Source organism: Bacillus rossius, chromosome 1 (assembly GCF_032445375.1).
Source record: "Bacillus rossius redtenbacheri isolate Brsri chromosome 1, Brsri_v3, whole genome shotgun sequence".
NCBI lineage: Eukaryota > Metazoa > Arthropoda > Insecta > Phasmatodea > Bacillidae > Bacillus > Bacillus rossius.
The window spans coordinates 261,214,276-261,226,363 of NC_086330.1; the positions used below are offsets into that span (position 1 = coordinate 261,214,276).

Genomic DNA, 12,088 nt, shown 5'->3' on the forward strand with positions numbered 1-12,088 from the left:
TCAGTTTGTTAATTCACTGCTCTTCAAAAGACACCATTTAACTTCCAGAGTTATGATTATAGTTTTTTGAAACATGTCAACATCTTGCAATAGGTATTGCAAAGGCACAAAACGTTACTAATGAAAAAGAGAATTGACCAATCACCTCTTCTTGCTGGAGAAGGCCCCACCCCCGTCTGCTGCCTTGCGCTTCTTGAGAGACTGTACGCATGGCGTGGAACAGACCGGCGCACCAACTGGGACAGCTGGTGGCCCCTCCTCCTCTGGCGAGCCCCGGCCGACCATCTTCTTGATGCCGTTCAGCACTCCTGAGTCGACACAACACACTGTCACAACTGCACAAAACAGACAGCACTGAATGAGAGCTTCGGCCCATCACCAGACCAAAATGAGGAGGTAAGCTTTCGTGTTAAAGAAGAGTCGCAATTGAAAGGTTTCCACAAGACCTGAAAATTATGTCTTTTAGTAGTGCATCATTAAGAAATTTTAATTTTTTAAACTATAGGTGAGCTAAAAATACTGTGGCGACAATAAGGTCATTAAATTAAATAATACAAACTGACAAACAACAGTGGAATGTTGGGAAAAGAATTCACCAAGGCCTGTAGTTAAGGACAAGATAACATGGTGAATTGTGATAAAACTGAAATAACACCCCAGAGCATGTCTATACAACATACAACATTAAAATGCAGGTTAATACACCATTTTAACATTGAAATGAAACAAAAAAAATGAAATTAATTAGCAATTTTACTAAACTTTACACAAATCAAAAATTACAAAAGCCAAACAGATTATTAAATAAATTTAATGAATTAAATTTATTCAGCATGAGGTTTGTACCAAAATATGGATTGTATTGAATTAATTTGGTCTCAGCATATAACATTGGTACCATATTGGCCCGAAAATAGGCCGACCTCGAATATAGGCCGACCCATTCTACAGCACACTCAAAATCAGGGAAAAATGCATTTTTCAATTTATTTGCTTGAGCTCGCCAGCTACGCAAATTCTTCTCGTCAACACCATATTTACGCCCAGCTTCCACATTATTTGTGGTTTCTGCATATCTTATTACACTTTGAAATTGGCAGAAAAAAAGCAAACAATGTTTATTTTCTGAATAATCAACAAAATAACACCGTAACGTAAGACAACAATAATATTATGATAGTGTTACGATTCGAAACACCTGTAAATTCCGCAGTTAAACTCGCGATATCGTTCACACGACAATCGGGGTATTTGAAAATTTTTTAAAAACATTCAACACAAAGGTTTTCTGAACACTTTTCAAAGGCTTTCCCGTTCTGTGTTTTACAAAACTCGGTCCGGCGTCAGCCATAACAAACCGTGCGCGCACGAATCCGAAATGCAACTGTTGCGCCGGGCATCAACTGTATACTGTACACACTGCGTCTGCTAACATAATTATTGTAAGTAAATACTTGCTGACACATTAAACTGTATTGGATATCAATGGTGAAACGCTATAATGCTATATAACAACAATTGTTATAAAAAATGCATGGTAAAAATACTTACAAGTGATACGTAACCAAGGAACTATTTCTTGCGCACGAATAATGTGCGCGGCAGCCGGCAGCCAATGAAAATGTTTGTTTACAAGATGCTTTGTTTATTCCAAAACTCCGGTAAGAGTGAACGGAGAATACGGTAAATAACCTTACGGCAAAATAATTGCTGTTTTTACTAATTGTTTACTGTAAATACCACATTTTACAAGCAAATAAAATTACCGCAGCCTGTTAAATACAGTTCAAAAATAACCAGACCGAGCTTTTAAAATCTATGTGCTACAAGTGACCACATCTGTGTACTTAACTTAAAATATGATACGTTATTGGGGTTAAGTGTTTTTACTAAATTTCTAAGTTGGAAAAATTACTAATTACACGTAAGTACGGCGTAATTTTAGGTCAATGAATTGTATATCTGATAACATTTTTATGCCATAAATGATTCTCCTTGAAATGTATGTGTAATTATACTATTTTGGCTAGTGCCCCATTATAGGCCAACTCTAGATTTCAAGGTTGACAAAACTGCCAAAAAAGGTCGGCCTATTTTCGGACCAATACGGTATACATTAGATTCAAACTAAAATTAGGACGTAGGAAAATTTTGTATTTATGAAACAAAAACGAATTTTTATAGTTTTACCCATCTGAACCTTGTATTACGTGCATTTAATGCAAATTCTATTTAATCCAGTCCATTCCCATCTAGTCTAGATTAGTGGGTCTCTACTGTAGTTCCATGTTCGTTGAATTATACACTATCTTTATGAATAAAGACTGTTTATAAAAATAAAAACAATAACACCGAAATATTGAGTTTTAAAAACGAAATTGAGATTAAGACAAAACTACAAAATCTTGTCTCTACCTATAGTACAGAATCATCCCAGCACAAGGTGACTATTCAAATTCTAAAATATAATTCCTGGGTATTTCCAGGTTTTCCAGAAGTTATTTTTTAATTTTCTATAATTCATTTTCTACCCAATTTCTATGCATTCTTTGTAATACTATTTTACACAGAAACATATAGTAACAAAATGCAGAATTACATAACTTTCCGCACAATGTACATTGCAGAAACAATGATATTTGTATACGTATTAGATTAAGTGTTTCCTACTATTGACAAAATAAAGTTTACAAAAACCAAACATTATTATTTATAAAATTTATTACCTAAAAAATATACCACATGAAAATAAATAGAACCCAGAAATTTATGTTATACTGAAATCATTAACAATAAAGATAATAAAACTGCAATTTCTATTAAGAAAATTGGAATTACATTCTGTAAACAATTGGAATTTACTGCGCTCCGGCGTCAACTTCTATAAGCGTCCGAGCGTCATAAATGTAAACATAAATTTGTTGGAATTGCTAATTATGCTTCTGTCTATGGATGCTCCCATGGTATCTTTCATCTTGAAAATAAATATTTCTATTGCATTCCATAGTCATAAAATATGTTTTCCACATTGAAGCTATTTGCACGCATAGTCAATGACTTTATTAATTGTTAGCTGATAATTAAAGTATTAATGATGTAACCATTGAGAATGTTTACATGTTATTTATTATGAATATTTTGCAAATTCTTTTTTCAATATTAATTATAATTATTGTAATGTTTCATACTAAAGTTATCATAGTGTTATAGAAAGCTATCCATCATTAAGAATGTTAATTAATCCTTGTTTGCGGTTTAACTTATCCTAGTTTGTTCATTATATTTATTTTTATAATTTAATCATTCATTTCTGTGGTAAGTGTGCACTAGGCACACATTTCATCTTGAATTTACACCTGAACACAGTTCTCCAGGTAGGATTTACTTAATCCAAAATTACTCAGAGCACTGTTTCTCTTTGGTGCCTTACACAGTTTGAATTGGAAGTTTCTAGCAATAATGCAGTATAAGAAAGCGTAGAGGAAAGTCATGTTGGTTACAAATTATTAGACACCGAAAAATTTGTGAATTCATTTCGCAATAGGCTAGAATTCAAAGAAGATTTCGCGATGGCCGTGAATTAAGTAGTTGTCATCTACATAAGTTAAAATCTCAAGACATCGGTAATTATTGGCTACAGACAGAGTGAATGCTGAATATGTAGTAATCTTCCGCGTCGCCGATATCACCCTACATCCTGATCCGAAACTGGTGAGATAGTCCCAGGTCTTAGCAGTTTCAACAACCTGGTCGAGCTGCTGTCGCTGAGTCCCGGATGCTTGCAGTCATAGCTTTAGTTTATTCTACATTATAGTCTATGTTCCTGGATGCTGCGCTGTCCGCCTATTAGTCCAGCAGACGAAGGCCTATAGTTTTACCGATTGAATCCTGAGAATCCTACAAAACGTTAGTGTGATGAATGTGTTTGTAAATGTTAATTAATCCATTAATCATGAAGTAACGCTATTTATTCGAGGGTAGCTCATACAACTTGTAAATTTTCCATGAATTGAAACTTCAGTAATCTCAAAAGTTAATATAAACACAGTGATATTTTGACTGTAGAGCCTAAATATTGTGTGGTGTTTGTGTCCTTGAATAGTCAAAGTAAAGATTTTGTTCCAATTGAAAAAATAATATTATTTTTATTTTTCATATTTATTTCATTTTCATTTCTTGCAATATTGAAAGTAATTTAAATGTAATTTTGAATTTCTGGGTTTTCATATGTTTATTATGTGGTATTGGAATTATCACTGCATACATCACATATTACACATCACACTACATTCATCACATTCTCACAACAATAGTTATGAAAACATGTTCTGTGGACTGGTGCAGGCACCTTGGTAAAAGAGGCTGCCTGTAGCACGGGCCGTGCCAGCACCTACACAGAATTATTGACGCACCCTTACGTGGGGCCATCAATATGTACAGCATAGCTATCAGGATATTACTTAGCCATTTTTTTTCGTTTCAAACTTCATAAGTCCTTGGCTTTGCAAAGAGAAATAAGTTATGTCTGGCGATGAAGCTCCGTATTTTCTGAGACGCAAGCACAACACCATGGACGACAAGGAGGAAGGTGAGGGCAATACGTCAGCAGAAAATGTAAGTGACACTGATAGCGACGTAATAAACTCCAACAGACACATCGCGGTAAACGTAGACGTAAGCACAGGCAAAGAACAAATACCGCTCAACATGAGGAAACTAGTCTGTTTTTTGTGTTAACCAAGTCACAGCTCATGAGTACACACATCATTACCATGGAGGAATTTAGTAAGACATTCAATACACTGTCATTCCAACTAAACGCATTGCTAGTCTTGCTTTGGCAACAACACACTGAAGCAGAGGAACGACTAGCGGCAGAACAGAACAAAATTATTTCTGACAATATATCTAGGCAACAGGCTGTGGCAGAGAAAAAAAAAATAAATAAATAAATTCTTTCAGACAAAATATCGAGTCAACAAGCAGAAGATGCAAAACAGAACAAAATTCTTTCCGACAAAATATCACATAAACAGGTTGAAGTGGCAGAAAAAAAACAAAATTCTGTCTGAAAAACTTGCACATACAGTCAAAGGTGAGATCACTAAAAGTATCAGCAAAATGCTGGCCAAGATTTTAGCTAATGTTGATGCTAAAATAACTGACATTCAGCATGTCACCACGCAATTATATGACACAAACAACGAAATTCAAAATTTCTAAAACTCTGTAACGGCCAAGTTTTCGCAAGTTGACAATCAGATAGATGCAATAACAGTGCGCTGAACACACAGAGTTTGTACGTAAATAAACGGCTGACTGTACTGCCAATGAGTAAATTACTCAATATTCTCAGTTTGTTTGAACAAATTATGCACATGTACACCTAGCTTTCCACAAGCATGAGAATAAAACTACTGAAGAATTGAAAATCGTAGATCGTAAAATTAAGAATTTGGAAAACTACCAGCAAAAACTTATGTTGCATGCTCCTGATGTGCAACCAACATGTGCACCGACAGCATTGTCAACTGCGTTAACACATAGTCTTTGCCGATGCTCTCCAACAGCCTGTCGCTTAGCACGAAACACAGTGCCGAGAACAGTGAACGGACAACTGATTGTAGTGTTGGATGCAACAACTGCAATAAACCATCCTTCACGTCACTGGGCCAAGGAAATACCCAAATTTGAAGCAAAATGTAATGAAAATCCTTGTTAATTTATAAAAGCTTTCTAATAATACATATCCAGATTTAATTTAATAGAAAATGAAAAATAATGATGCCTGAATACTAGCTTGAAAAGTATGGTATACTATTGGTGGGAGCTTCACCAGACAGACTAATGTAACTTCGTACGAAAGTTACCGCCAGTTATTTTTGCAGCAATATTGGAGTTTAAAATTCAAGGCAATCTCGGCGCACAATTGCATAGCAAAAGATTGGATCCCAAATGGAATCTTACATTAGTGACATGTTTGAGAGGACTCGTTAATTCAATCTGGCAATGAGTGATGACAAATTCAGCGCTATTGTGCTTAAACTACTGCCAATGCGATATCAACTCTAACTTACTAGTAGAAGTTTTGAAAGTTTGTTTGACTTTCGTGAACACTTGCTAGCTTACGATCGCCTGGATAGGCAGAGTCGCGCCGCTAATAACATATGCGAGGCGGAGAACGACCACATGTAAACAATCAATCTCTATTGTACTAGCCATGGACACAAAAATTACGGAGCACAACAATGACGCAAACACAAAGCGTGTGCCGCAAGTAAACATTCTTACAATAAGTTGACTCACCAGCAGATAATTGATATAGCCAACACTATAAGAATACGGATGATCGTGGAAGATGCTATTCCAGTTCGGGAAAACAACATTTAGCAGGTCATGGTGGAAACAAAGCAACACGAGTACAGAGACAGGAGAGATGAGTCGCCACCTAGACGAGGGGAGTGGGGAAAGAAACAACTTACGATCCCACCATCCACTCCTCACTGCCTCCAAGGTCGCCCGACATTGAGACAGCCAGTATTCACCCAAGTACACAAGGAATGACTACAACTATCATGTATATCAGTCACCTCGCTACTATGAAAGCAAGCACGAATCACGGTCAAATCAACAGTCTCAAAGTTTGCAGAACCGACTGCCATCAAATGAATCTCCCTCTACGCAGTTGTAGGCTAACCAACGGCAAAGTAAAGCCATCTGCACCAACACTAGTCAACCAATACTCACTTCATTCCAATCAAACTACCCATCATTTTCATCATTTTAGTTACCTAAGTATTTCAAAAGGCAGGAGTCCATTGACCCAGTTGTGATCCACCCAGGCAACCAGGCTATAGAACAAGTGTTGGAGTAACAACTAACCTCAAGAGAGATCTTGAGTGTTGAGTGCTCGGAGGCCATACTGACCTCACTTTTACCTGGAAGTGACAAAAACCGGAAGCAGGAAGAAGAGGAGTGAGAGCATATAGAAGAGTTCGTTAATGTTGTAGCATTGCAAAAAGGGTCATAAGAATATTAAGAATAAGTTTGATGTGAAGGATATTTTTTTTTGTTGATATAGAAAACAGTTCAGAGCTGTTAAGAATTGTTATTAATTACTTTGGTTAAATTTCATGGAAAGCCTTAAAATACTTATTTCCTTGAGATAATTATAAATTTGAGGGTTAACTCTAGTTCATAATAATTAATGTTAACATTTGATAATTAATGTCAGTAATTAAAGCAGTATAGATTATAATTTTACAGGACATCATTTTTAAACAAAAGTTTTTATATGAATTTCAACTTTGTTTACTAAATTTTTAACATTGTATTTGAATTTTTTGGGTAATTTTATATTCTATTGGATATTGCTAGTGTAATATTTTGAGAATAGTCTGGAAGGTACAGAAGGAAGAGCGGACAGGCGCGACACTCTGGCGCCAGAAAGCTATTTTTCACTTTGTAAATGCGTGTTTGGGATTTACGCGTCACGTTGTACGCACAGCTGTAGCGACCGTCTGGAAGGGTCTCTGGAGGCTACCACTAGCCAGCCAATCAGGGCGAGTCCTGGCGTGGTGTGATGCGCTCGGCCGAAATTCCTTATTTGGGCATGTTGATGAATGCTGTACTGTGATTGGTCAGTTGGCCCACGGGGTTGCCTCCCTTGTTTTCACCTATACAAGGGAAGGTAATCTCGTCGACCAAGTCACTTGTTGCTCGATCGTCGCCGAACTCGGTCGCGTCGTCGGCAAGTCACGAAACAAATGAAAAATTATTAAGGGACAATTTAACGCCTAGGGGCTGGGGCCACGCCGTAGTTTTTTAACCTAATTTCATTTTTTTTTCGGACTATGTATTAGAAATTTAGGCCCTAGGCGTCGGCATCGGCCCGACTCGTGTGATTTCGGTCCGCGATCAACGGTACCTTGAGTTAGGTAATTAACCAAGGGACATTACTAAGTTTTTTTTTTTTCTTCTTTGGCGAGTGACAAGACTCCTCGACCATCAACGGCAATATGTATGGTGCTGTGGTATGTATTTGGACCTCATCCTATCAAAATTCAAAGATATCGTTAAAATTCGTATAAGAAAAGACAAAAACTGTACAAGTAACGAAGTTTTTCTAATTAAATTCATTTGTAAAATTGTGTATTGAAGCCATGTAACGATGAGAAAAAACATTTTTTTAAAGAAATAAACAAAGATAATTTAATAAACTCTTTTATTTCCAAATAAAGCAGAAACTCAGGAACATTGTTTGTTTTGTATTGTTACGTTTCTATGTGTGGTTAGCCGGGCAAAAAACATACAACGTAACAACATGGCTGCCCTGTCGTGGGGCACGAATTTAGACACTGCCTGATGATAAAATAAACATTCGGAAAAACAGTAAAAACTTATCAAGTAAAAGCCAATCATGTCTAAATTAACTATGGTAATACCTTTTGGAACATCGGCAAAATTATAACTTGTGAACGAGTGATTCGAGAGTGGATCGTGTGATCTTCGCGTCGTATTTGTAAACATCAACAAACGAAAACGAGCGTGAGAAGCCAGCATTCACCGTATAAGAACATCGCGGGACATCGTGGGAAAGGAATGCGACGAGAACTACATTTTAAAACATCGTAGAACAGCGCTTCACAGAACATCGTGGGACACGATTCCAGCAACATAGATCATCTCGGTACTTCGCAGGACAACGAGGGATGAATCGGTACTTCGCGGGACAACGAGGGATGAATCGCCGGAAACAGCAAGTCTAAATTGGACAGAAACTTACATTCTTATGGTCTAAATTTTGTATTTGTGGTTATCATTGTTTAAAGTTTTTTTTTAGTGTGTTTTTAAAGAGTTGTTTACGTTTTCTGGTAATTTATAATAGTAAAAACAAAAGAAAAATGAGTACAGACAGTCAGGATGACCTTGCGGGTTTTCCTGAAACTTCAGGAATGTCCGATCCTAATTTGAATATTGAATTAGTGCAGGAGCAGTCGGAAAACATGGAACAGCCTGCAAATGGTAGTCCAGTAGAGGTTATGGGGGGGTCAGGTATGTCTAATCAAATGTTAGAAAAATTAATGATAATGATGGATAACATGTCACAAGGGATGCATAACATGTCACAAGGTCAGACTGAATTCAGGTATATAATGGAACAAAAATTTGATGCCACTGAAAAAAAATTAGATGCCACTGAACAAAAATTAGATGCCACTGAAAAAAAATTAACCAATACATTTGAGAGCCGATTTGATGCACTTAGGAATGATCTTAATGAACAGATCTCTTCCTGTATATGCAAAGTAAATAATTGTGAAGTGCAGATAGAGGCGGTACAGTCTAGGTTAAACACTTGTGAAAATATAGTGGGCCAAGTTCAGGAAAATTTGACGCAAACAGGTAAAACAGTTCAGGAACATAGTAATAAAATTTCAGAACTTGTACAACATAATGAAAGTATACAAAACAAAATAACCAAAAATCAAGGGGATATCACAAATTTGCAGTTAAAAGTAACTGAGAATTCCCAAAATATCTATTACAATGAAAAGAAAATTCGGGAAGTCAAGGAGAATTTTGAGGCTAATGTTGAACGAATATTTACAGAAAATTCAAAAATAAATAACCAGTTAGAGAATTTCAGGGATGATGTGGGTAGAGAGTGTTTACAAAAAATGGAGGAAAAGTTGAGTAAGATTCGAGGGGATGGACAGGGTAATATTAGAAGTTCAGTTTTAACTGTAGACGAAGTAAACACTTTCGAAAAAACAGTGCCTAAATTGTTTGGTGATGACCGAGGGGTCACTCCGATACAATTTGTAACCAAATGTGAGAAAGTAGTTAGCTATTTTGGTGGTTCGGATGAGCAACAGGTAGGATTGTTTATCACTAAATTGGATGGTGTTACATTGCAATGGACAATACATAAGAAGAATGAATGGAAAACATTTAAAAAATATATATATATATATATATATATTTGCCAGTTGGGTATGTATTTTTTTTAGAATAATTCAATGAAACATTATTATGAACAATCAGCTGTGCAATGTTTAAAGTATTTTTATGTTGATTTTGTAAACAAATTAAGGTCATCAAGAATTTTATCATGTTGGACTAGTGAACTATAGTGAACATTTTGCATATTTTTGAAAGATTAGTAGAGGAAAAGCTGAGTAATATTAGAGGGAATGGACAGGGTAACATTAGAAGTTGTTTCTTTGGGATGAAATATAGGAAAATTTTGTGTCAACAGTTTTGAAGTGATAATGTTGTCAATGTTTTGTTGGTGCAGATATGAAGAGTGGAGATATTGGTGGATTTGTGGGTCAAAGTGGTTATTTCATGGGATTTGAGGAGTTTATCATAAGCAGCAGAGAATTAGAGTAACAGCGGTTTTTAAGGGATTTTAAAGGAAATAATTTGTTTTGAGGTTATTTGTCGTCGTGGAAGTTGAAGTTTTTGTATTTGTCGTCGTTTAAGGTGGTCGTGAAGACGTAATTCCTGGAGTTGAAGTTTTTATCGTCGTTAAGGTGGTCATGGAGACGTAATTCCTGGAGTTGAAGATTTGTGTCGTCGTCGAGGTTTCTGCCGAGGTGTAAGTTTTTGAAGATGTTGAAGTTTTTGTGTTTATTCATCGTCGTTGAGGTAGTCATGGAGACGTAATTCCTGGAGTTTAAGTAAGTTATTCAGAGTTTTTTGCTGTTATTGAGGATTCTTCGTTGACCAGGGGGTGTCTGCTTGAAGCTTGTAGAGAAACCAGTTTCAAAGTTATTTGTATTTTGCACTGATGAGAGGGAGATAACCGTTTGTGAAGAATTGTTGACACTTTGTAGTAAGAGAGATGTTTTCAAATTTTTGGCTTTTTGACAAGGAATTAATATTGCAATATTTAAGAAACAGTTTTTTGAATTTATATATAAACAAATGTTTTATATTAATTTTTCAATGTTTGGGTTATAATTTTGTAAATTTGTTTTAAGGATTTATAATATGAAAAGTCATGGTTTGCTATTATTGTGTCAAGATTTGCATTTCTAATGTTGATGTTAATTTGTTACATTTGTTTACACTTTTGTTATGGTATGTTATTTCTTTTGTTTCAACAATTTACACTTATGTACTTTTTGATTTAATTTTGCAAATTCAATCAAAAAGTAGGGGGGGTTATGTAGCATTGCAAAAAGGGTCATAAGAATATTAAGAATAAGTTTGATGTGAAGGATATTTTTTTTTGTTGATATAGAAAACAGTTCAGAGCTGTTAAGAATTGTTATTAATTACTTTGGTTAAATTTCATGGAAAGCCTTAAAATACTTATTTCCTTGAGATACTTAATTATAAATTCGAGGGTTAACTCTAGTTCATAATAATTAATGTTAACATTTGATAATTAATGTCAGTAATTAAAGCAGTATAGATTATAATTTTACAGGACATCATTTTTAAACAAAAGTTTTTATATGAATTTCAACTTTGTTTACTAAATTTTTAACATTGTATTTGAATTTTTTGGGTAATTTTATATTCTATTGGATATTGCTAGTGTAATATTTTGAGAATAGTCTGGAAGGTACAGAAGGAAGAGCGGACAGGCGCGACACTCTGGCGCCAGAAAGCTATTTTTCACTTTGTAAATGCGTGTTTGGGATTTACGCGTCACGTTGTACGCACAGCTGTAGCGACCGTCTGGAAGGGTCTCTGGAGGCTACCACTAGCCAGCCAATCAGGGCGAGTCCTGGCGTGGTGTGATGCGCTCGGCCGAAATTCCTTATTTGGGCATGTTGATGAATGCTGTACTGTGATTGGTCAGTTGGCCCACGGGGTTGCCTCCCTTGTTTTCACCTATACAAGGGAAGGTAATCTCGTCGACCAAGTCACTTGTTGCTCGATCGTCGCCGAACTCGGTCGCGTCGTCGGCAAGTCACGAAACAAATGAAAAATTATTAAGGGACAATTTAACGCCTAGGGGCTGGGGCCACGCCGTAGTTTTTTAACCTAATTTAATTTTTTTTTTCGGACTATGTATTAGAAATTTAGGCCCTAGGCGTCGGCATCGGCCCGACTCGTGTGATTTCGGTCC

General features: G+C 36.1%; 1 protein-coding gene across 4 annotated transcripts in view; it reads right to left on the reverse strand.

The window, feature by feature from the left end:
• Positions 1 to 12,088, reverse strand: part of LOC134527529 (rho GTPase-activating protein 22-like) — a 62,021-nt gene that overhangs the window by 10,417 nt on the left and 39,516 nt on the right. For all 4 annotated transcript variants that reach the window (XM_063360278.1, XM_063360279.1, XM_063360276.1 and 1 more), the window contains exon 7: positions 146 to 308. In XM_063360278.1, coding sequence (XP_063216348.1) covers positions 146 to 308 — 163 coding nt within the window. The remainder of the gene's footprint in view (positions 1 to 145; positions 309 to 12,088) is intronic.